Raw genomic sequence first — 26,612 nt, 5'->3', positions numbered from 1 at the left:
GCACGAGGAAACGGTAACACAATGTTCCGTTCACTGCTAAAGAAAACTATGTCAAGGACAATGTCATCGCGATCCATATACAATCAGGTGTGGTTAGCTTTATATTTACTCTCGGGTAAAATTATCGCACAGTAAATAGCTATAGAGGGAAGGGTCATTCCACTGAGTGGCACATGTGCCACTCAAAAGAAAGAGTGAACAGACTCTCATTGTAGTGTCATTGCGTATATTCGAAACAGCTTTGTTACGACCAGACTAGACTCTAAATAGGTCATATAAGTCTTTTTGCTGATACGGTATGCACTCGGGTAAACTTTGAGTGACCTAGACCTACACGGAGCCTTTCACCAGTGCGCGGACAGGTATAGGCGGACAGACCTACAATCATGATGCTCCATTTCGTGATGTTCGTAGGGTTGCTGGCTGTCGGTAGAGGAGATGTATTCACAGCCAAAGAGAGTGAAGACATTAAGGGTTATCTAGAGACATTGATGGGGTGTCAAGACATACCCGGTCTCAGCATCGCCGTCGTCAAGGGCAACGAAACCTGGTCTCTATCCTTGGGATATGCAAACATAGCGGCAAAGAGGGAGGTGACTGAAGAGACGCTCTTCGGAATCGGTTCCATAACAAAATCAGTAACAGCAACACTCATTGCTTTGATGATCGACGAATCAAAAGGAAAGTAAGTACGATTATGTGTTTGTGTTCATACCGGGTACACGCATCTGTAGACATCCAGGCAGCAGTGGCACAATACTGCAGTGATATATCGCGCCTATCTTTCAAAAACTACATTTCATGTTGTCAGTGAGTGAGTATTGCTTTACGCCGCTTTTAGCAATATCCCTGCAATATCGTGGGACACCGGTATCACTCATTATACCCATGTGGGGATAGGAACCCGGGTCATCAGCGTGACGAGCGAACCCTTTAAGCACTAGGCTAGCCCACCGCCCAAGGTGATAAATGGTGATGATGGTGATGGTGACACTCACGAAACTTCTCTCTGCGTCTGTGGGTACATTGTATCTATAAGTGAAGTAACCACGACACAACATTTTGTGCATCACTCCATCTAATCAGGTCTGTGTGTGCACAGATAACATATCAACCTATGTCAGTCAAACCAATAAGTCCGATGTGACATAATCAGTCTGATCAGTTTCAGGCCTTTCATGAAACTGATAGACATTATTCAGCTTTATAAGTAACAGCAAAACAAAACAAAAGAAAACAACAACAACAACAACAACAACAACAACAGCAGCAGCAGCAGCAATAATTCAAAGATTCAAAAACACTGGGGCGATACATTGGCTGCATGTTCAGAAACACGTAGCTGAACAGGTTTTCACACAGTGACTGACACGATATCAGGTGACATCGGTGAGGGGTGTTGGAGGTGACCTCACCCTCACTCCAGTCGACTCAAACTCCACTCCTAACGTACCGGGGACATACTCCAGCAACATAGATCACAGTTTGATATCATAGTTGGGTGTCCATGACATTGGACGGGGTCTCGACGAATGTTACGTGCGTTAAGGTACGTATGTGAACTGTACAAAGTTAACGCGAATGTTCCTCACATTACAACAAACCAAAATAGAACAAAACAAACAACAACGGAAACAACGAAAAATAGACCTCAAAACCAATCAAACTAAGAAAAAACAAATTAAACTCAAACAAACATTAGAAGCAAACAAACAACTCTCTCCCCCCACCCCTCCCCACCCCCCTCTCCACCCCCCAAATCGATACATCGAAACAAAGATCACCGCGTCATCGTGCAGGTTACACCGAAGCGTATCAAATTCAGACCACGCCAGGTGCCAGGTTGATAAAATAAACCATTTTATAACTTTCAGGGTAATATATTTGCCATGTCTGTAAGCGAAAACGGATTGGCCTATACAAATGTTATGTCCAGTTTTGTTTAATTTAACGTGTCCTTTCACTGAATATACTAATTTAAGTTGCAGGATGAAACAAGAAAATCAATCCTTAGTTGTTAATACAAGGAAAAGACATCGCCACCACCACCTCCATGTATTCCTGAAGATCAAGAAAATCAAACGTTTCAGATCTTTCGGTTTGAAACCATCTTCTCAGGAACAGTGAAAAGAAACCGAAAAATCTGTTTTTGTATGAAATAAAATCCTGAATTACCATTTGAAAATATCAACATTTTAATTTACATGTAATCCATCTCTCATTTCAGCATAACGTTTGACACTACTGTCTCCGAACTTCTGGGAGAAGGATACGACTTCATGACAAAGGAGACAACAATTAAAGATGTCTTGAGTCACCGTACAGGACTGTCGTCACTTACTCTGGCCACGATATTCGGGGGACCTCCGGGAATTTCTAGAGAAGACTTTTCGAAGTAAAACACCAAAAGTTTCTCATTGTGAATGAGTTTGTTTTTACGCCGCTTTTGGTAATATTCCAGCAGTATCACGGCGGATGACACCGGAAATGGGCTTCACACATAGTTCCAATGTGAGGAATCGAACCCGGGCCTTCGGCGTGACGAGCGAACGCTTTAACCACTACACTAACTAAAGTGTGATAAATAGTGACGATGTGATGACAGTGTCTCTGATAAATTATGGATAAATGTATCCACAAGTATTAAGCAAACACGATAGATTTTGTTCTTTTTTTTTTGTAATGGCCGATACTCATTAATGCTTTGTTTGTATTATGATCAATTATGCATGATACCATTCTCAGACTTGTAGGGATGCTGCCCTCCAAACCATTCCGTGGCGAGATGCTGTACAGCAACTACATGTACATGGTGGCCGGCCACATCACTGAGAAGGTGTGGGGAGCATCCTGGGAGGAGAATCTCAACACCAGGTTGTTACAGCAGATAGGTATGACGTCAACAGACCCATATATAGAGAGCGATGACGTCACAGAAGATAGGTATGCCCGACCCTACGTCTATCTGAGGGGAGAACTAACGGAAGGTGATCCGTCGGCATTTGAGTAAGTGGTTAGCAGCTGATTTATGTGAATTCAATGCCATGTGCATGCTGAATGATAACCAATTCAGTGAGGTTAGTTTTACCCCGCTTTTAGAAATATTCCAGCAATAACCCCGGTCTTCGGCGTGACGAGTGAATGCTTTAACCGATATGTTAAGCCCATCGCCCTCTAAACCAATACAGAGAAAACGGAATCATCATTATGTTTTTTCTGTCATTTCGTGTAATTCCACTCCATTAGGATAGTAAGTTTAGGTCTCCGCCGCTGTTAGAAACATTCCAGCAGTATCACGGCAGGTGACAACAGAAACGGGCTAAACACATTGCATCCGTGTCGAACCAGGGTCATCGGTGTGAATAACGGGCGATGTAACCAGATGGCTACCCCACTGCTCCCACACTATCTAAACAGTTAGACCTTTAACATACATGCACCAATGTCATCAACACGCTTACAAACCAAGTACGACATGGCATTTTCAAAATGAGGCTCAGGTCATTTGCACTCAAATCATGATTTGCACTATTCAAAGAGATAACGGTTAAATATTTCAATATATTTAACAATGACTTAATATTTATTCATTCATTCATTCATTCATTCATTCATTCGTTCATTCATTTATTTATTTTGGTGGAGGAGGGGATGGGCGCATGATACAAGTATATTACTGGCAACCTACTCAGGACTATGTTCAAATGTACAGCATTAGCACAGCATCCTTCAGTATGTCATTCTGTATAATATGTGTATGTTTTACAGTATTGGAAATGTGGGCCCAGCCGGCTCAATGGCCTCCAATATCCCAGACATGGTGAAGTTCATGCGATTTATGCTGAACAAAGGGAAACTTGAGAATGGCACTCAGCTGATCAAGGAAGCGACAATACAACAGTTGTGGCAACCTGTCACCCCTATGCCGCCCTTCATGGCCTTCATCATGGAAAAGCTGTGCCCCCAGTGGCCAGTGGCCGACGTATCAGTCGGCTACGGCATGGGCTGGATGAGAAATGTCTACAGGGGTAAGTGGACTCTCTCGCTATGAAACAAGTACACTCTCCATTGAGTGAGTGAATTCAATTTTACATCGAACTCAGCAATAATGATGTAAATGATCCAGTCTGGTCCAGGTAATCCTGGGATCCACAACATGAGCATCGCTCAAGTAGGATCCCATGACATGAGTCAAGCAAGTCAGCGAGTCTGACCACCCAATCCCGTTACTATATATATTCTTCGTTGATGTAAACAAGCACGGTAGATGTATTCCCGCATATTGCTGAGTCCAACACTATATTCTTCAAGGACTGACAACTCTTTTATGTTAGGAGGACCTTAAACTAGAAGTACAGATTCACATTAGATCGTACAGGGCAAACCCCCTCTTGTTACTGAAGGTTGGAATTGACGTGGATAGTTGGATAGTTGGATAGTTGGATAGTTTCACCTTGCTAATCATGGATATGATCACGACCCGTGTACCATTGTGGTATAAATACAGTGAGACAGATACAGTACACAGTAACAGTGACTTCGAATCTAAGATTGGGTCTGAAAATCGTCACTTTGAAACACTTGCTGCCACATGAAAAGCAAATGCTGAAGGTTTAAAATTTAGACCAACTCAGGGCTCTCTCTTGTCATAAATGTCACTGGAAGTTGGCAAAGTGACTCCAAAACCAACTTTTTATTCGGTTAAGAAACAAACGCAGGCACGCACGAACACATGGAGGCACGCACGAAAGCACGTGAGCATACTCGAACATATGACTGGTTGAAGATCTTCCTGTCGTACACGTTGCTTATGTCTTCGACCCTCCTCCATCTGCCATTTGGTATTTAGATATGTTGTTAATAAACACTGTTTTAAGAAAGGACTGACAAAGAATTAGGTCATGGCCATTCAGAAGTAACCCTTGCAAAGCGATCAATTGTTTTTATTATGAAATATATTCACTGTGTATCTTACCAAAATCCTGACACATTGTCACCACAGCCCTAAGAGATTCTTGTTTTGTTTGCTGTGCCTGATTCCACAATGCACCTTGTAATATTTTAAATAACATTTACAGGGCGTCGAAATATCTGGCATGCAGGCGGTCTCCATAGCTACAACTCTCTTCTGTGGCTCTTCCCCGACAGTAACGTCGGACTTCACATCAGCATCAATGGACCAACATTGTCAAGTTCAAAATCCCCCTTTAACATGCTGCTTTCGGCATTGTATTACGTTACTGACATCGTCCTGGGAGAAACACCCTGGTTAGACAGACAAACAGTGTGCACTTTCCCCAAACCCTGGTTTGATGTATCCATGTTTGTACCCCCTTCCGACACAGATGATACACCTATCACACCTGAATACCCCCTTTCGGATTATGCTGGGAGTTATTTCAATCCCTTGGTTGGCGAGTTCTTGGTTACCTTGGACAAGTCAACAGATCAACTGAGAATAAAACTGAATAAGTTAGATGGTGTACTGGTGCCAAAAAGGGACGGGTCGTTTGGATTAGCATGTAATGGGGTATATGAGTTTTTAACGTGGTCGGAGAAAGATAAGCCTATGTATATGTACAGCGCCGTGTTCATCAGAGGGGCGGATTCGTTTGATGGTGTTGACCTGGTAATGACTTTACCTTTAGATCTGCCCATTAGGTTTCAGGTTCAGAACAGAGATGATAACATCAAAACTGAACTTTGAAACTGTAGCCTTTCTGCAAACAGTAACATGCATTCTTATTATATATTCTTCACTGGTTTTATGAAGACAACATACAATGAAATCATGTGTACTTATATTTCATTATCGATGTGCATGTAATTGGTCTGTGCTTGCAATGGAATGTGGAGTTGAATTGATAATTCTGCTTTATATCATTCTCCAGCGCTGATACTTTAACATCAGTAATTGCATTTATTACAATTATTGCTCCTATTACACTTTTTGTAATTATATTTTATAGATTAAACTAGGTTGCAGGTAACTGAGTTCGTAAAATTCATATGATGACAAGTCCATCATGATGAGAAGAACATGGTTGAATGTCAAGCAATCCTTAACATGAAGTAAAGTCATAGCTGAAAATTGTCGACACCAAAGCCGTGTCCATCAGAGTGGCGGGATCGTTTCATGGTGTTGACTTGGTAATGGCTTTACCTTTAGATCTGCCCATTAGATTTCAGGTTCAGAACAGAGATGATAACATCAAAACTGAACTTTGAAATTGTAGTTTTTCTGCAAACAGTAACATACATTCTTATTATATATTCTTAACTGATTTTACATCCAGTGAAATCATGAATACTTATACTCATTATCGATGTGCATGTGATTGGTCTGTTCTTACAATGGAATGTACAGTTAAAACAGTGAAGGCTGAAGTGGAAATTCTGCTTTATATCATTCGATGATACATCAACATCAATAACTGCACGTATTTGATACGCCTATGATACTTTTTGTACTTAATGTAAGAAATCGTAATAATATTTTACTTTATTTCAACTAGAAGAAATTGAGTTCGTAAGACTCATATGATAAAAGGTTCGTCACGATCAGAACAGCATTGTTGATGTCAGTCGATTTTTAATATGAAATACAGTCATAATAATACTATAATGTGCATTTCTGTAGCGCATCTATTCACACAACAGTATGCTCTGTGCGCTGCTCAGACAAAGTAGTTGTTAGAGAAATGTCCTTTGAAAGAGATATGCCTTAAGATTATTTTTGATGGCAGGTACAGTTTGAGACATTTTGATAGATGCATACAGCTCATTCCATAACATAGAGGCAGCATAGGCAAAGGTGTTTTAAGGAAATGTGACCGTTTTATACTCAGGAACAGTACAGAGATGCTTGTGTGGAGATCGAAGAGCTCTAATGGAGAATACATGCACAGCAGTTCTTGCAGATATGATGGACCCAGATCATAGAAGCAGTGAGAAGAATTTTGAAATCTTTGAAACTACAGGGAGCCAATTGAGGCCTTTCAGTAATGGTGATACATGGTTGAAGTGATGATTCTTGCAGTCATAACTGTAAATTCTCGACACCATTCGACAGTCGTTTCTAAAACGGCATCGTGATCAGCACACCTTTCCAAATGGGAGCTCAAAAGGATTAAGAAATAATCCTTGGTAAAGAAAATACAATTTTGTGTGTCACATGCAATTTTCTGGACAGCCATTATGGCCTGTTCATTCTGTTCATTCATTCACGTAAGTATTACGTGATTAACAATTGTTGAACCCCAAACCTACCGCATGCATACATTTAGGTTTGGTGTAAATGCACGAAAGGAAGGCAACAAACACTGACTTGCGAGGCAGTTTAATACAGGATTTTATGTTGTCGAGTTAGAATCACATTTCGTGGCATTAAGATGCGGATGAAGAAATGAAAATAGGGTTGACGCACGTCGTATTGAACGAATAAACAATACAAATGAAATCAGAATGTTGATCCCGTCTTCACACTTATTTCTTTGAATGACAACCGGCTAGAACAGCACATGTGCAACTACAAATACATCATCTTGTCGGAACACATCAGGGACAGACACTGCACTCTGGGGGACAAGAGCACCACTGTAGGAGTGGGTACCAAACACAACCTTCAACTAACCAGTTACTGTGGCCTGCTGTAACTGCCTACTGAAGGAGGCGAGGCCCCGATTTCTCGGTCTGAATTTAGTTAGAGTTTTTATTCAACTTTGAGAAAACTTTGGAAAAATGTGCATTTCCCTGAATGAACTGAAACCGACATAAAATTCCACCATGGTGGACATTTTGAGTTTGGTGAATAGATTACTGTGGATGGATGAAGTTTTTCTCTTTCAAAAATGCATTTGAGTGTCAAATTGTCAAAGTCAGTTTGAAATCTGAACAAAAACTTAAGTTTGTTTTGAGAAATCCAGTCCTGGACCTCCTAAGACACATAAATCGTATTACGCTGGTCCACAAGCAGTCCAGTAGCATCCTTAAATTGCATGCATCAGTGCACGTGGACGATTTATTTACACATATCGTAATGTTTCTAAAACGTTTAGCAAAACTGGAAATATATTTAAAGATACTAAGACCACATATTTGAAAAAAAATATTGAAGAAACAAGACCACAGAAATAAGTAATCTAAATAATGAAAGTTTCAAATGAAATAAATCTGTATTTTATGCATCCTCATGTGTAACTCAAAACGTTGAAAGGCCTTGAATATCAGAGGGGCAAAAAAGTTGCACTGCCGTCTATGTGCACTTTTAGAGGAAGCCTTCCTCAACGGCATGTCCTGGTATCCTGCTGGACTTCCTAGGCACTGATGGAGTTTGGAATTGAACCTGGATGTAGATATTCGTACGGAAGATCCAGTGATTTGTTTCGTTCTTTGATGATCACACCGATCTTCTCCAGTTTCTCTCGGAAGCTGCAACCGAATACGTACATGAGCACTGCAATAGTTTCACATTTTCTGACAAAATACAAGATATTGCTAATGTTGTATTGTATGTATATTTACAAAAATAGCTGACGATGGAATTGATTGAGATTAATATCGATTTGCACGGTATGGTTAAGACATCCCTGTTTTCCATTTCAAACATTTAGGAGTATTTACTCTCGTGCTGATTGGACACGACTATCGTCTTGACAATATAATATGTTGAAGCATTGCTGTATATGAGCGTTTTATTATTTTTATTTAGAATTTTTTTTCAACCACACACGTTTTTATGCATGAATGAGTGAGTAAGTGTGATTTTTACGCCGCGTTTAGTATTATTCCATATCACAGGGGGTGACACCAGAAATGTTTTTCACACATTGTATCCATGAGGGAAATCGAACCCGAGTCTTCAGCATGACGAGCGGATGTTATAACCATTAGGCTACACCCCCCACCAACCCTTCTAAGTGACAGATAACTAATTCGTGATAAGTACTCACTTTTGAACTATTTTCTGTGCCTTGGGATCAAATATGAAATCAACCTCAAAGTCTCCCAGACCTTTCACTCCCTTCTGGCTGAGTATTTTGGTGACAATCATTGTATCCATTGTCATTTTCTTGTCGGGCAGAGCATTTAGGATGTCGGCTTCTGTCCTGGGACTCTGAAATACGCTTCTTTAATAGAAATGTTTGCAAAGCACAATGTTAAATTTTAGTTGTGTATATACAGTCCACAGAATGATTCAACCATGTATTTATGGAGTTGACATAGTGACGTTGATGTTGGTTGTTTATAAACAATGAGTGAGACTGTGAGTGAGTGAGTGAGTGGGCGAGCGAGTGTGGCTTAACGTCGCTTTGTGCAATATTCCAGCAATGTCACGGCGGGGGACTCCAGAAATCGGATTCACACATTGTACCCATATTTGGAATCGACGAGCCACCGTTTTAACAAGTAGGCTACCCTCACCGTCTCTGTTTACAAAGACTACACCTCACACATCACAAAAAATACATCAAACACAAGGGTGTATTCGTACATGTTAGCAAGGTCTATGGATGTTAGCAACTGTTGGAAAAGGGAGAGAAACAGACCAACAGTACTGACGAATACGTTTGTCTGAGTGAACAACATGTCCTGTAAAATCATGAATTACCTCCCTTCGACCATGCACATCAGCTACAATGCAAACAAACGATACTTTCTTTCAAGCAAAAAGTGAAGGTTGAATGTCCTGAGTAATAATGTTGGATAAGATAAATATATATTCAGTATACATTTACTACTCTCGCAATCGTTACTGTTAAGTCACCATGTATCTAACTGAAAGACACTGGTGTGGATTTCATGGGGCAATTAACCGTAAACAGGGCTGATAACATTCAGCTAATAATATATAGCATGATATAGCATGATACAGCTGGTGCAGATTTGCTTTTGGTATGAGCATGTACATTACTACAACCATATGATGCATCTATCCCTTTATTCTAAAGCTATTGCATGAAGTCCAAACTCAAATACTCAATCACGGGTGACCTCCCTTTGAACAACCATGTCCGTTGAACAAAAGGACAACCGTTATCTGAAAGTTCACCGGGAAAACTGAGTTGAAACTTCCAAAGAATTTTATAACTAAATCGGTAACATAAGCATGTATTTATTAAACCTCTGGTACTCTCTAGTCGTTCCAGTAACCTCGCTCGCACCGTTATGCACGATGTGTGAGATTGGAATTCTGTAGATTCGTTTGAATGGAGTTTACCTTGTCTGCTGGTGGTCTCCCAATAAGACTGAGGGGGTAGGTCGGCGGAAAGCCGTAGTAGTCATACTGGGGGAAGTTGACGGCGGCGTGCTGGACGCTGCAGGTGAAGATGACCGCCGTCAGAGTCAGGATCAGCTGCTCCAGCTCGTGGAACTCACCATCACCTGGAACTCCCTGGAGAGATCAGCGTTCACAGTTAGAAGTAACTTTACTCGACAAGGAAGTACAGGGAAACATTGAAGTGGCCTCCTGTTCGTGTTACAAATGTGCTTTTCAAATGTCAGTACATTTGTCATATCTGTGTATGTCATGTGAGCAGTGCCCATTTTGTAAAGCTACAGAATCAGTCAGCGAAGCCTATGGCGCAGATACATTTTTCATGTGACATTCCTATGCACAAAACGCTGAAACACCAGGAAGTGAAACTGTAAATTATCGCATTGTGATGTATCATGGATGATTCCTGAAAGTTAATAAAGGAAATAAAATAAAGGGAAAGATTGTTGAAAAAACAATTGTCAGATAATTTACTGAAGGCCACAAGGGCCTGCAAATATTTGAAACTGTCCGATACAGTAACAACCGGCACTGGGACTCCGGGCCGGCGACTATTTCGAACGCTGCATGTTAAGTGAGGATGCTTCATTGTAGTTTTGTGGCATATGTTCATCAGCGTGGAGAAACGCATGTACCACGGGTATGTTATTGCAGATTCGAAGTTTACGTGAATGTGCTATCCCCATACAATCACGGAACAACGATAACTAAATAAAGCTGATAATTTAAGAAAGTGTCATTTCAAATATGACATTTGGATTACATATATCACCTGGGTTGCTAAAAAATTCAGAGAAATAGGAAAATACGGGGTGTGTATGAAAGAAGGTCGGCAATAACCGTTGATAGTTGTCCGATGAAAACGTAATGCTGACACTGTATCAAGGATGCCTGCTTGTGAGATTGAACACTTCAATAACTTAGTGCCAGGTGATTGTGTACAGCCTTTAACAAATATGTTTCCTACTTGCAGACCGATCCCGCCGTCCTCCCGACTCTGGACCAGCTCTTTTGCCCAGGCCTGCATTTCTGTGTCGTCAATTAGCCGCTGGGGTGTATCTGGTGACAAATAGCTAAACTTTCAGCAACCTGAATTAGTCGTTGGTCGTCTTTTGATAGTCACTGAACAGCGGGAAGAATATTTACAACTCCGGACACCACAAGTTGAAGCAAGTTTAAACCAGTTCAAATACCACTTTTCAAGAAATCCGTTTATAGAATCAATGAAACTGTTTGAAGCGAGGGCGCAGGAGAGTTTATGCAGTGTAATTACATCGAAACATTAGTTCACTTATTAAACACTGTGATGAACCTGATAAAGAGGAAGGTCAGCATAAAACAGTGAGTGAGTGAGTTTAGTTTTACGCCGCACTCTGCAGTATTCCAGCTATATGGCGGCGGTCGGTAAAGAACCGAGTCTGGACCAGACAATCCAGTGATCAACAGAAAGAGCATCGATCTGCACAGTTTTCTATCGTTGACATGTGCCAACCAAGTAAGCAAGCCTGACCACTCCATCACGTTAGTCGCCTCTCACGACAAGCACGGGTTACTGAAGGTCAATATGATCTTCATGGATCAGCATACATGAAGAAGCATCACCAACGTCTACCGTTACTGCATATGCATAACGATATCAGAGCCAGCAGATGAGGATCTAATTGTGACAAATTTAGAATTTAACATCATTATTTTGTATCATACTATTTCTGACAACTGGACATAAGAAATGGTCATGCTGGATGTCACAGATTCGATTCTGAAACAAAGAAAATGAGAATTACATGTAACTGCACTTACCATAATACAGACCAACGTAACTTGTAACGTAGGTTTTTACTGCATTGTATAGAAGTACGGAGTCGTCACGGTAGTAGTAGCCAGGAAGAACGTTCTCCTCCGACACCTAGGGAGATGAAATTAGGAATTACAATGGGGCATGACAATGGATATCAGAAACCGTTCCTTTACAGAAGGATAGTGTTAAATCATTCACCTGGAGACATAGTAACTGCAGACACTAAACAAATCTAGACAGGGTCATGTATAAAGGAAACATTACTTATCTCACCTCACAGATAAATGTCAGTTTCTGATTGGCTGGACGCTCTTACATTATATTCAATGTACTCCGCTAACAAGCGAGGAACATTTTCTATATTACACCGCTGGAAATGCCGAACTGTGAAAGTTCTTTCGGTGCTTCGCGTTTGCAAAAGTATTATTCTTTATCTTGCGTAATTGAGTCACGTATGTACGGAAATTACCGATGTTTCGCGAATGCAAATCGATGGAAGGGAGATACGTCTAAATTTGTTGAGTCCATGACATCTGAAAATCTAGTTTTGGCTAACTGCGTACTTCATCAAATGTCAAACAGCACGCGGTTTCAGCTTTTGAACAGTGACGGCTCTGTCAATAATAAAAGTGGTAATAGTTGGTTCTTCTGATATTGCTGTAAAATATGCTTCTAACAGGTCACGTTTCTGTTAGGGATGGTGTCTGCTTTTCATGTTGATCAGAATCATCTAAAGTTAACTCATGCGTAATGGACACTCTGACAAGAGTTCTACGCCACTCTTCGTTGTTTCCAGCTCTTCTTTACCCCCGTACACATACTGTTTCTCGGCTTTGTCTCTACCTTTCGGTCTCATTTTCACCTGACTCAATGGTCCCGTGGCTCCCACAACAGTTTCATAAAATGATTTCAAAGACGGCAGCAATAAAACGTAACTATTCGACAAGGTAAGATGCAGACGTTCAGAAAATGCAAGATGGCAAGCTATTGGCTTGCATAATGGACTGGGCGACTATGCTTGTCGTAAGAGGATCGGGTGGTCATGCTCGCTGACATGGTTGACACATGTCATCGGTTCCCAGTTGTGCAGATCGATGCCCATGCTGTTGATCACTGGATTGTCTGGTCCAAGTTTGATTATTTATAGACCGCCGCCATATAGCTGGAGTGCGGCGTAAACTAAACTCACTCACTCATAATGGACGGACCTGTCGAAATATTGGTGAAAACTTGTACATTAACCACATGTCTATGAGTCCAATGAAGAGGAATCTTGGGGTGAGAAATCATGTGGCCACCGTAAAAATAAAGTGAGGTCCAAGAAAAAAACGAGTCAAAATTCGTTTGGCAAAACATCAGTATGATAAACCATGCCGATAAATCGGAATGGGGAGTTAGACTCTTCCTCATTACCATTAGAAAGAGCCTGCGACGTTTAGTGGTACGTCGCCAATCAGACGTCTATTCCTCACAGGGATAGGAACTGGCAGAGACGCCCGTTGTTTACCCGGGTGATCCTTCATTTCAGTAACACCAGGGCAATTCACTCATCGGAACATGAAAGGCTCGGGAAACAGGCTGTCATCTTTATAATTGAAGCGAAAACATGCAAGGACAATAACTCCAAATAGAAACGACTACATTGCCCACGGTCGTTTTCCTGTGTAGAGACGAAGTATCATCATGAGTTGATCTGTGCAGCCGAACTCAACAGTGACGGTGTGGTATAGCGTTACGTATGCCTGCATTTTGGATCTCATTACAAAACATAGGATGTATAAAGGTCAGCGTTTTCGACAGGAAGTAATGGATACGGCCACGGGACCTCGTGACTGATCCAATTTGATCTTATTTCTGTGTTTTCATCTCGATATTTAATCACATCATGTAAGAAATATGATTTCTGTTACCCATGATATTAAAAACACACATTTGATTTATTTGAATCCGTAAACTAAATAATCCCACTTTGCCATTGCTAGAAAAATCAGAACGTTTACTTAGGAAAATTGTTATGTACTACTCCTACACTTTCCGACCACATACCCCTCGAGTTTCCAGGTCTTCTGGCAAAATGCCCTGTATGTCCATCCGCCATCTTCTCCTCCTGGGAAGTGAAGAAGACATTCAATCAACGATAATGTCAGTGGTAATGCTTGCTGACTTTGTGCTTAGGCATCTCTTTAATAACTACAGTTTACATGTAGAAAAATTCTGCCCTTCTTGTAAGGGCATTCCATGTATCCAATGGTCGTGCAGAATGTAATATATATATATGGGCACGTCAGAACTGGTAAATCTGGAACTATTCTAATCTGTACATAACTACCTATCTTCCTAGATAATCTCGCAATTTTGTAGATTCCCACTATGTTTTGCAGCCCATGTCTAGCTCACTATCTATACTTATTGTTAATACTGTATCATTGTTATGGAGCGGCATTGACATAAGCATGTTTTATGCTTGTTTGCTAGTCCCGTCATGATCACATGGATAAAAATGTTTAAACCACATATCACAAGCGACATGTGTTGCTATGATTCAGTATTGGCAGACAGATGTGGGGATCAGCTTGTCAGTGGACAATTTTGAAGTTCGGAAGTCATTATGTTACCTGTTTAAGTCGAGCACACCATTCCTTCCGCATGACATCGTCTTGTCGATCCATCCATTAACCGCAAGAAGTTTCTCCACAGCAAGTCTGAACAAGGCAATTGTTTAAATCAAATTCATCGATTGTTTTAATGGAATGAAATTCATAAGTTAACTTTTCCTAGGTCACCTTTTCTGTATCGCAAACCGAAGTATTGCATTGAGAGTTATTTTACTCATGGCAACATTTAGCCTAGGGATGATTTATCTGGGGCTTTATGTCCTTGTGAGCCTATCGTCCTACCACCATAACAACAACACCGTCAGCGACGTACTTGTTGATTGGCAGGAGGAACAGTAGATGAGGAGCCAGGAGTTTGAAGATCGGATGTGAGATGGAAACCTGCCTGTGAAGTGCCACTATCACTCCCTCCATCAGCAGATGGGTATAGCCTGTAACAATCAGGTCGGAATGTGTCTTCAAGCAGTACAAACAAAGTATGATTTGTGAAAATACGCACACATAAAGATATATGTCGTTAAAATATGAATAGAACGTAATAAAACTGAAGCAACATACACCGATGAACAGTTCTTAACCTACCATTGATCGGCTGTAAAACAAATATCTTTAACAATACATGAAGCATATATACTGAACAGCAAAAGAAATGAAAGTTTTGAAAAGATGAAGTCTCATAAAAGTAAGCGTTCATGTTTATGTCTTCTGTTTAAAAACTTGACAAATTACATAGTTGCGTTTCTTTTGTTGTATATTATATATCTGAACCAATGGTGTATGCGCTTTGAGTATTAAACTTAACTTTAAGTACACACATTAGTACCCGTTTCATTTGAAATGCTTAAAATCACTTACTTCGGAGGCAGTTTGCTTTCAAGCTCAGAATTCTCATACTAGTTTTGGTGTTAATTGTCTGCTCTGAAGATACCAGACATAATTACGAAATGTGCTGGTTCGGAGTGCTGTTGATTGGGTTCATATATCATCAGATATCATCAACGCGGGAAGCTATATTGTGAATGAGATATATTTGGGGAGGAAAAAGCTTAAGTGATGCAGGATATGGAGTATCATGGAGACAGGATTTAACTCCTCCCTGTACAGAAGCCAGCTCCGTTAGCTTCACGAATACAAATTCACAATGAAATAATGCGCTGTTGCTTTAGTTATTAAAGTTACCATGATTTCAAACGAACATTACATTATTTGTTCTGTAATTAGCGAGTTCGGATATCCTTACGCAATATGAGCCGCAGCTGCAGTACGTTGTAAATTGTATAACTTATGTAAACAGCGACATTTACTCGAATCCACCGCCTGTCAATCATTGTTAGAGAAAAACGATATGCTGACCACAGGGTCAAACCAATTATCTAATCAATTTTCATAGCTCCGTAGTTTGGTTCGTTTGTCAGGCCAGTAGCCGGATCCAATTCCTCACATGGCCTTTCCTGGTGAAGCAAAGTATTGGAGCGCCACCACTGCGCCACCACTCCAGTCCACAGGGTGCATATTTTATTTTGAACCATGTTTTTACATTGCATGTAAATCAAGACGGATTCAAGACTCAATGCTACATACTGAACAGCAAAAGAAACGCAATAAAAATGAAATCTTATAATTTGTATTGCATTTCTTTTGCTGTCAGTATATGTAAGCATTCATGCTTATGTCCTCTATCTGAAGACTTGACAAAAACACAGTTGCGTTTCTTTTGCTGCTCAGTATATAAACACAGAAGACTGTTTGCACCTGTGTCATAGTTACTCCGAATAATGTGAACGTCGGGCACATTCTAAATAGTTCGTTCTATCCTACATTCATAATACACTTGGACAAATACATCTATTAACAGTTGGATTGTTGGTGTTGGGTTGTTAGCGGATGGAGGGTGGTGGGATGGGTGGGGGGTGATTGATGTACTGATTTATAGACAGACAACATAGTTTATTTTGGTTTATCGTTGGTTTGTTGATGGATAGAAAACGTGGGATATAAGTATTTCGAATTTGTCGTAACATACACAGCTATATTTACAAATATGCAAATGGTATGATAAAGGTGTATCCTGAATTCAAAATGCTTGACGGAGAAGGTTAGCGCTGGAACACACTGACCAAGATGGACGAGAGACTGGTGGTAGGTGGCCTCAGCATGGTTGTACCACATCTTGACCAGCAGCCACGTGTTGGGGTCGTCGCTTGGTAGGAACACCTGGATTGGAGTTCTTTTCATTATTCAACAAATATATGCAGTATAATTATTAATGAAAATGATAGACAATGTCGAAGTTAGGTTTATCAGCACCAAAACAGGTGCTCTATACACGTCCATAACAAGTAGTGCTCAAATCCGCTGAAAAACCAGTTGCACTTAGAAACCACGTAGCACAGCACAGCTGTTGACCATATGTGTTAATAACGTTTAATTAACTCATCACCAGGAAAATAGGCTCAATTTAGACGTCGAAACGTGTATGTGTCAGATATGGCCTTGCTATGACATGGTACTAGAGCACAATCTCGAGGCTATCAATATATCTCGGAAATTAAAGCTTAACTGTCACTGACTGTAAACCTAAGCCCTCCCGTCACAGGCAATCAAATCATATTGAACCCTTCCCCAACCCCAACCCCAACCCCCTCAGAGTTGTGTTTATTTTTTGTTGTTCAGTATTTTACATAATCATGTCAGTTTACCTCACCGAAGGACAGAAAGTATAGGTACTAATTACAGGGTTGTCTGGTCCTGGTTTCTGGAACAACTGGATAGCAACCGGTACGAGCTGGTCTTTATTGTTCCGATACAGCAATACAATGGGGGCACACACCTGCAGGCAATAGAATGTAGCAGGTCAGCAAGACCTATACGCTGTTTCTCATATTACAAGCATTTCGCTCTAGCCTAAAATGTGACCGGGAGTGATCGTTGTAAACTTTCAGATATTGCATTAGCGTGTGCATTGATCATCTATCAATAAGAAGTATTCTAATAAATATTCACACTTTTGTTAAACAGCGAACATCAGGCAAATGATTCACAAGCCACTGCAAGAGTGTGCTTTTTACAATTTTGTGAACATCGTTGTCGCCTTGTCAAGACTAAGTCACCAACCACGTAGTCTGTGCCTTTGCAGACTAAGTTGTGGAGAATGTCCATGTCACATAAAAATAATCTCTTATTGGTCAAAGCTTCTTCCACTGATTGCCCTTCCAAGATTGGTTCAAGGTCTTCCGATGTGACAGCGAGCCTGCGAATACAAATGTACGAACACCGTGACAAGCTTATACTCAAAAAAAAAAAAAAAAAAAAAAAAAAAAAAAAAACACTTCAGAGTGTTAATAGACATCAGATGGATATCCGGTGACGCAGCGTAGACCATTTAACACCAGAGTAATGTTGGTGACGCTCTGTGCCATGAAATACTAAAAGTGTGCGACGGAAATGGACTATGAAAAAGATCTGAGCTCATACAATATCACTGTGCAATCTACAGAAGGAACAAGGAAGCAGTAGACACACTTACTTTTGTGGAATACTGGAACAAAGTCGAATGAGACAGGGACAGGGTCCGTTTAGCCTCTGGTATCCGAAGAATGAATCTTCTCTCCACAAGTGACTAGCCTTTCAACCGAAACATAATATACAAAACCTTGGTCATATCAGCACCGCAGCATGTTTAACCATTGAATGAGTGAGTGTAGTTTTACGTCGCCTTTAGCAACATTCCACCAATATCACGGCGGGGGACACCACACACGGGCATCACACATTGTACCCATGTTCAAATCGAATCCGGACTTCGGCGTGACAAGCGAACGCTTTAGTCACTAGGGTACACCACCGCCCCTTTAAACTGTGATGATACAGTATACATTTACATGCTGAAAATAGTGTTTATTGAAGCAAACTGTTACTACCCATGGTTCGTTGAAGATTTTTCGTACGTAAACGTTCCTGATGCCATCGAGACTCTTCCATCTGCCAGTTGTTAACATCGTGATACTGCTCTGAGCGATCAGGTTCATTTTTAACTTCTGTATATCCCACTGAAAGATTTCATTCATTTTAAACTGGAAGTAATGATGCAAATCATCTCATATCTTTTTCAACAGTTTGTTTTCAAATATCCAATAAAACATGTACGGGGGATATAAAAAATCTAATTATCGCCATATATTTTTTGAGAAACTGTGTTGAAAATTATCGATAATATCAGTAATCCTTATCTAGTTAATGGACCAGAAACTACATACTTCACTTTATTCATTTTTCTGATGGATCCTAACCACGAGTACCCCCATGCTTGCAGAAGATGTAGCCCTGTAGTGTCATCTCGTTTCTGCAGCTGAAGGGTTCCATTGCCCGATAGAATCAAGAGGAGATGAAAGGATGGTGAAGATGGCCCATCTTATGATACTGTTGTGAGATGGAAAATGAATTTTCAAACCGACCATATATCCCTGACAGATGATTCAAGATGTGGACTCCATTTTGACGATGCCAGTGAGGTCATTCAAGAGGCGGACTGCTCGTTTTCCATGAAATCAGGGGGTCTATTTAAGCGGTCTGCACAAGGTCAAGAAATGGTGGGAGAAATCTGTCACTCTGGATGGTGACTATGTAGAGAAGTTTTAAAGACACGTAAGCAAAATAAAGTTTCTACCCTGAAAACATCTTGGTGATAATTAGAACATTTTGATACCCCCTCGTACACTTATCACAGGCCAAGTACGGATAGTAAAGTCTTACATATTTTGCTGCTGAACATTACAATATTGTCTTCTAAGTTCTGGCCAAAGAACGTAAAAGTTGCTTTCAATTACATCAAAACAATATTGATAGACTGTGACTGAATAGACGATTTCTAAAGGACTCAGACTCTCCTGCATTCCCATATGGTAAAATAAGCTGATCCAAAGTAAAATCACTTACACGATGTTGGCTTGTAATCTGCTCTTCAAGAGGCAGATCCTTGATCTGTATAGACATAAGTAGCTTGTAAGTGAAGTAGAGTACCTACTAGAGGAGACATATATATGACAAAGCAGACAAGGTTATTGCGTCCCCACTGTGTCCCCCATATGATACCAGGATATCTTCATCAGTTAGCACGTGTGTAAACTGCCACAGCCCATTAGCATCACCGACGGTGTGTTACATATAGTTAGGACGTTAACAGCAACGCTTCGAGGCAAAGCTGAAATGGCCTCGCAAATATATTGTTTACATTAATATTTGTTTGGTTCACATTGTAGGTAGTTTTAAAAAATTAACAGTTATACATGTCATCATTCAAAGAAGTGATTTACAAAAAGAAAATAATTTTAAGATTTTAAAGTAAACTCACCAAGGCCGGGAGAGCGACATCACTAGTGTCCACGAAGTAGACCTCACGCTTGTCCTCCAAGTCCAACCTCCTCTGCTCCTGTTGGACATCATCCTGTGGAAGGGAGGTGTCATTTTCCCGGAACACGTAGTGGTAGTGAGGTCGCAGCCATCTGAACACGGGGAAGATGTAGACGTCGCCGTTAGACTTGTTCTCGACTGTGATCCTTTCAACGTACCAGGAACTTCCAAACCCAGAGTCGTCACGGAATATTTCCAGTTTGCCAAGCTTGTTTATAGATTCAGTCTTATCCTTTGGCAGTTGGAACACATCCAGATTCCCTCTTTCAAAGTCATTCTTGAAGGCATGGTTGAGTTCCAGTTGGTCTGTTGATGGTCCCTGCTCGTCGTGAAGAATAACAGACACATTTGCATCAGTACCTGCTCCTTGTACGTCCCCGGTCTGTACATGGATAACAAACTCGTGATTGAAGCCGGACGACATGTTTAAACAGCGAGTTTTGAAGCACTCACACGGTTTCAACAGTTGGATCAATTACTCACTGCTTTCTCTTCGGCTGGTGGCTTTCGTGAGGGTTGTTTTCGTAGTCACGGGTTAGATGGGAAATATCCAAGCTCTCAGTTTTGATATATATATATATATACGCTCGATTATGCAGAGAACTGCATTATCTGTGACGACTGAATGGCCGATTGTTCTAGAATGAGAAGTAGATTCTTTGTTACTTTGTCACAGTGGAGCATACATCCTGTAATATGACAGCGAATACATCGCACTTGAATAACAGATAACAGAACACTCAACACGCGGCTGACAGAGTGCCGTTTCGTATTGACGGAATGTATTCCAGCTCGACACACATTGCACAGTCAGCATATAATTGTCATGTTGTACGAGTACATGCAGTGTGAGTGAGTGTGCTTGTAGGCCGCTTTTATGTTGGTTGGTTAACGCCACACTCAGCAATATTCCAGCTATGACTACGGTCTGTATATGATCGAATCTGAACCAGACAATCCAGTGATGAACATCGTGAGCTTCATTCTACGCTTTTGGGGTGCGACGACAAGTGGCAACCAAGTAAAACTGAGTCTGACAACCCGATCCCGTTAGCCACCTTTCATACAAGCATGTTGATGAAAGATCAATTTCTCACGATCCTTACGGGTCCGTTTTTACGAATATCACGACAGGCTCGCCAGAAATAGGCATTGTATCAGTGACGTGAACCACCCAAGATATGTATCATTGCATGCTTATCATCTGCATGGTGATGAAAATGCTAGGAAAACATCATATTTATTTCGCGTTGGAAGTTGATGAGACATAACATATAGTTAATGTTGTATTTGTTTCCTTAATGTGGATAGTTTACCATATTGAATCGACCCGTGAAGGTTCTGAGTAGGATAGGCCTTCAGCTAAACATGCTTGCCATAAAAGGCGACTATGCTTGTCGTAAGAGGTGACTAAAGGGATCGGGTGGTCAGGCTTGCTGACATGTCATCGGTTCCCAAATGCGCAGATCGATGCTCCTGCTGTTGCTGGATTGTCTTGTCCTCGATTATTTACACACTGCCTCAATATAGCTGGAATATTGCTGAGTGCGGCGTAAAAATCAACAAAGTCACTCCATAGTGAATCACTAGTAACATGCATGGACAGACATCCATGAGATAAACAGTTATCCCAAGGGCTCACGTGGATTCTTTAGCTTGAACCGAGGACGCAAGGGGTTGATAATTAACCATACCAGGGAATCAGATCCTACAACAGCAATCAACACAACAGAGCCTGTGTGTCAGTTACTCAAATCTCAATCTGGCAATATTCCGTTGCAGCGTTGTCTGGGCAGTACTACTCCGTGGAGTGTTGGAAGTTGAGGGTAGGAGTTGTACAACGATTACGCGTGTACATAATAGATCTGTATGTAGTACTCAGGGCGTGACAAATTCTGAGCGATCAGCAGTACTGCCATTTCAAGGTACGGTTCTGAGGGCCACTTCGGTAAATGTCAAAGTCAGTGAAATAGTCAGGACGGTTGATCTCATTGCGTTCAGTAGAAAAAAATACATAAAGCGTGCCAGCTAATAAACGTAGTATTGGCGGAATATTTAATTAAATTATAGCCTATGGTAATTAGGTTTGTGGAACAGGACTCTCCTCTTTTCAATACAACCGCTGCATAGTACTAGATTCTCCCAAACGCGCGGTTCATGGATAATTTCGTGAACAAAAATTAGTTCAATTTTGCTTTGCATCCACTCTGTTCAATTTCTTAAGTGAATGAATGACAACAATAAAAGATATAATACTAGATCACTGAGGGATTGTTTCCTAGTAACATGAATGTTACAGTGATTTGTGTTTACATGTCCATTAATCACGAAGAATTTAGGAAATGCTATACAAATGTCTGGTTTGGTTTCCAGAAGTTTATTTCGGATTCTTTGTCGTAGGCTAACATTATTTTTGTCCCCGTTTTGTACCCGTTTAACAAGGTTATGGGTCGCTCAGTCGTGTGGGATGTTAGTTCGTTGCGACTGAATACAGTGACTGGTGGTCCAGATTCACAGTCTGATCATATTTGAACATGCTGAATTGTGTGTTATTTATGTAATTGTGTAAATGCCTTGAGAAATGGCAACTTGGTGATAGTGATGCAGGTTTTATTGCGCCACTGATGGTAACTCGACATTCACAGACAGTTATCTCCCTTGAATCAGGGAGCCGTGTACATCCAATTGCAAGCTCCCAGTCTGGCTTTCGTACATGCTTCACAAAGTTGGTTGTCGTTTCGGTAAGCGTAATTAGAAGTGGAAAGATACGGATTGTTCTCTCCAGTATCACTGTGTCAGAAACAAACGTACTTCTTGTAAGAATTCTTGGGAGTAATTACACTTGAATCCGGTACATAGGGTAAGGGTATTGCTGATCACGGCTATTCCGGATCACTGCCTCTTTCATTAACCCCTAAAAACTGTAAATCTCGATTGATTTCTTCACCCAATCTCTCATTTTAAAGCCGAGACAATGATCCTTAAGGTGAGATATTTTGTTTTACTCGATCTGAACCGGAAGTTTACTTGCGCGCCCTGTGACGAGGATACCTATCATCGGGTAATCTGCTGTTGGCACGTGAGGAAAAGGTAACTCATTCGGGACGGCCCGTCTCAAATAAGAATAGAAGCAAGTTGCTTGATGTTAATAATCCGTTGCATGCATATACTTTTCACCTGTAAAAAGCAACAAAACTCTTCTCTACATCAGCCATAATTTATGGGACCACGTGGTTAAGTCAGTTCCGGATCACCAGAAAATAGGGATCATATCAAACCAGCCGAAAAATGTTAATTACTTTTGAAACAAAGTAATTAGTTACACGATTTTACTTCGGTTCCCTTTTTCAAAAACATATACTCACTCTAGGGTCTGTTTTAGATGTTCTTTGTACAATATAGATACAGAAAACGTTTTGGTGTTCATTTCACCAAAACGTAATTTGCGGTACAGAACAGTGTGCCAGGTAATAGGTTATGAACATTGGAAATAACGTGACAATGCTTTGGGGTTGAATTTTTTTCCAAGTCATCTAATTCTTGTTTTTTCAATAATTTGATGCATTTTTGTGAGGTACAAGCAGAGCTACAGTGTAATGCAAAGTGAAACAACCACTAAACTATTGTAGCCTAATCTTTCAGATAATTTATCACCGGAAGACGTAGTTTAAGACCCAGTAAAGTAAGTCCCAGGAAGAAACAGAGCCCCGCAATACAGAAAGCGAGAAGAATAGCACAAAAGTATAAAGAAAACAGAGCAGTTCTCCGTCCACTCCTAGACATCACAGACCTCTCGTATGGTTTTTCTTTATCGTAGGTTGTCGGGAGAGGTAGAAATAAATATAAGAAAAATGGGCCCATGCCTTTCTTCAACCAAAGAGAGGAGGGACAGATCGCGCTGTGGTTAAAAGAAATGGCATCTCGGGGAATGGCCTTGAAACCATGCGAGTTTTTAGATTTTGTACAGGGCATAGTCATAAAGGAAAATAGGGTAACACCGTTTAAAAATAACAAACCTGGTTATCACTGGTACCATTCTTTCCTTAAAAGGAATTCACACATTGTTCAACCCAGAAAAGAGACACCCCTTGAATTTTAGCAGAGCTAAACTATCCAAACATAGGACCTATAGATGGTATAATGACTTCAAGGATTTCCTCATCGCCAAAGACTTACCAGAGAGAATCTGGAATGCTGATGAGACTAGGGGAGCAAGGACCAACCAACCAGGGGAAGAAGCACTTCTTCACATGTTCCACATGTATCTGGAGGATCAAGTATGTTCACGGTGATGTTTTATGGGTGTACAGATGGCAGAATGATGGCTCCATTTTTCACCCGGCACCTAAATCAAGGGGCTATAATCCGTTGACAAGTACTCCTGAAGGGAGTTCCATTGCTTATACCCAAAAGGGCTGGATGGATGCAATTGCTTTCCGAGCCTTTGTGAGGCACTTCGATCAGCACTGTGGGAGGGAAAGACCTGTGGTCCTTCTGATCGACAGTGTAAGTAGTCATGTGGATTTCCAAGCTTTCCAGGATGCTAAGGAAAGTGGCATTGAGTTATACAGAACTGTACCCAATACCACGCATGTTATGCAACCTCTCGACAAAGGAGTGTTTGGGACCTTAAAGACACGATGGAACAAGGTAGTTCGGAAGCACAGCCGAGAGCACCCAGGTATGTAAATTGGAAAGGAAACATTTGCTGAGAAACTGCAGGAGGCATTTATGTTATTCTATAAGCCTCTCACCGTCGTCAACAGTTTCCGATCGTCTGGCTCTGTCATCACACTGGATCATGTGAAAACTGGACTCACATTTGCAGCCTGTGAGGACCATGAAGAACTCAGCTCTAATGCGACCAGCGTAACTCAAACTCCCAGTATATCAGATGAAAACACAGGTGCTGCTGTGGCTTTAGATCCCTTGAAGATGCTTTATTCAACACCAGTAAGGGAGAAGTATCAGAAACGCAACCAGGAGGGATATGATGTAGTTGGTCTGTCTCCATGTTTTGATACTTACAAGGAACTTCATGACAAGTCATGCAACCACTGCGGACATGTCTGGACTGGAACTCCTTGCTAATGCCTCTACATCGTTTTATATGACTAAGGATTATGATCCTGCAAGAATCTTTGGTACTGCCACGGATCCAGCACGTTTCTCTCCGTAAGAGAGCCCATAGCCTTGATAAGATGCCTGACAATGTAACATCAGATGAATGCACCAGGGTCATGATTTTAAAGGGTCTTCAGAAATTTGCACAGTTTGCCGAACGAGAAAAAAGAGCTAAGGCTAGGTTTATGTTGCAAGGAGCCGTTCCAGCAGAGGGCAAGTCAGTTGCAAAGAAGAAGGCTTCAGTCAGAGTTAAAGCGGTGGCTGCTCCCGCTGGGAACGAAGCAGAGAAGGAAAATGTCATCTGTATGGGTTGTCACATGTCGTGGATTGAGGATCAGGAACTTGAATGTGGTCATGTTTGTGTGGAATGTGATTCTTGTAAGGGGTGGAAACATTCACACTGCTCAACCCATCCCACTGTTTCAGCTGATGATCAGTTCATGTGTCCTTCGTGTGAGAATCGTACTAAACACTAGGTATATTACACTTAAAGCATATAGCCTTCACAAAGAGAAAGTATGACATAACTTCTCACTGATATATACATATATTTCTGAAATAAACGCATTGTGCACTATGTTGTTCTTACTAGACGTGGGCCGTTTACTATTAATTTTACAACGCTTTGGGTACTTTATCCCTTCACATTCAAACCTATACCATACATCTACGTGTCGACATTATATGTTGCCAAAGTGAGTTTTACAAGTAATGCCCAAATACTGCATATTTGAAATGTATCTCACTTTCTCATGACACGACATTTAAACAAGACAAGTGTGCCTAAACACATGTACATTATTTTCTGTCCTTTGTCAAGCAATCTCCCTTTGTATCCAGGTAACTCCTGTGGGGTCTTCATCACAACCTGTAAGACACGACTCTCCTGCAGTTCCTCTCCGTCCATCACTATCACTACGACCGGCAGCATCTTGTCATGCACCTTCAAGCCAGCCAATTAGACTGGAAAACAGTGTGATCAAGGGCTATCACGAGTTTGAAATTCGACCCCCATTAACAGATCCCGTCACTTCCCTGGCAGTGGACAGGGGATATACAAATATTCAAGACGTAAATGCCTACCTGGTGTGGATACCCTCAATCGAAACCTTTCCAGTACATTTGCATAATATGGTTGGAGATGTGAATCGACATCTTGTACTTGAGGATGTAGCTGGTCTACCCATTGGTCATGTGCCAAGAGGTCTTGTAGGGTCATTCAAGCAAATTCTTGATGTTGGTGGCAGTGTGTTTGCTGAGCCAGCTGGAGAACCTGTTCCAAGTTTTCCCCCTTGGCCTGCTGTGCCGACAGAGAAAGGGGGAATTCATGGTCATACCATGTCATTATGTTATTAACCACAGCAACAGAAAGTGGGCTTTTATGACAATA

At 41.0% G+C, this 26,612-nt stretch overlaps 2 protein-coding genes across 2 annotated transcripts; one reads left to right on the top strand and one right to left on the bottom strand.

Moving 5' to 3' along the window:
* The first annotated feature begins 156 nt into the window (after positions 1–156).
* LOC137274168 (uncharacterized) lies at positions 157–7,463 on the top strand. The gene is made up of 5 exons (XM_067807204.1): positions 157–685; positions 2,228–2,395; positions 2,746–3,006; positions 3,769–4,028; positions 5,079–7,463. The coding sequence occupies exons 1-5, from the start codon at positions 387–389 to the stop codon at positions 5,705–5,707; spliced, it is 1,617 nt and encodes a 538-aa protein (XP_067663305.1). The 5' UTR covers positions 157–386; the 3' UTR covers positions 5,708–7,463.
* Positions 7,324–26,513, bottom strand: LOC137274166 (polyunsaturated fatty acid 5-lipoxygenase-like). The gene is made up of 16 exons (XM_067807202.1): positions 26,306–26,513; positions 20,040–20,736; positions 19,625–19,669; positions 18,610–18,738; positions 18,216–18,313; positions 17,804–17,939; positions 17,424–17,519; positions 16,807–16,903; positions 15,003–15,120; positions 14,690–14,776; positions 14,121–14,181; positions 12,077–12,182; positions 11,244–11,335; positions 10,220–10,393; positions 8,952–9,115; positions 7,324–8,430 (listed from the first exon to the last, which is right to left on the bottom strand). The coding sequence occupies exons 2-16, from the start codon at positions 20,520–20,522 to the stop codon at positions 8,316–8,318; spliced, it is 2,001 nt and encodes a 666-aa protein (XP_067663303.1). The 5' UTR covers positions 20,523–20,736; positions 26,306–26,513; the 3' UTR covers positions 7,324–8,315.
* Between the last annotated feature and the right edge of the window lie 99 nt (positions 26,514–26,612).

This window comes from Haliotis asinina, chromosome 2 (assembly GCF_037392515.1).
Source record: "Haliotis asinina isolate JCU_RB_2024 chromosome 2, JCU_Hal_asi_v2, whole genome shotgun sequence".
In the NCBI taxonomy this organism is placed as follows: domain Eukaryota; kingdom Metazoa; phylum Mollusca; class Gastropoda; order Lepetellida; family Haliotidae; genus Haliotis; species Haliotis asinina.
This window is presented reverse-complemented; position numbering and strand designations above follow the sequence as displayed.

What these genes read in the sequence shown, in the direction of transcription:
- LOC137274168 (XM_067807204.1), top strand. Translation starts at nt 387, where the DNA reads ATGATGCTCCATTTCGTGATGTTCGTAGGGTTGCTGGCTGTCGGTAGA. An exon ending in ATCGACGAATCAAAAGGAAA is followed by an intron (nt 686 to 2,227) that starts GTAAGTACGATT and finishes CTCTCATTTCAG; the next exon opens with CATAACGTTTGACACTACTG. An exon ending in GATGAGAAATGTCTACAGGG is followed by an intron (nt 4,029 to 5,078) that starts GTAAGTGGACTC and finishes TAACATTTACAG; the next exon opens with GGCGTCGAAATATCTGGCAT.
- LOC137274166 (XM_067807202.1), bottom strand. Translation starts at nt 20,522, where the DNA reads ATGTCGTCCGGCTTCAATCACGAGTTTGTTATCCATGTACAGACCGGG. An exon ending in TGTTCCAGTATTCCACAAAA is followed by an intron (nt 17,940 to 18,215) that starts GTAAGTGTGTCT and finishes TTGTATTCGCAG; the next exon opens with GCTCGCTGTCACATCGGAAG. An exon ending in GGAGACCACCAGCAGACAAG is followed by an intron (nt 9,116 to 10,219) that starts GTAAACTCCATT and finishes AGCGTATTTCAG; the next exon opens with AGTCCCAGGACAGAAGCCGA.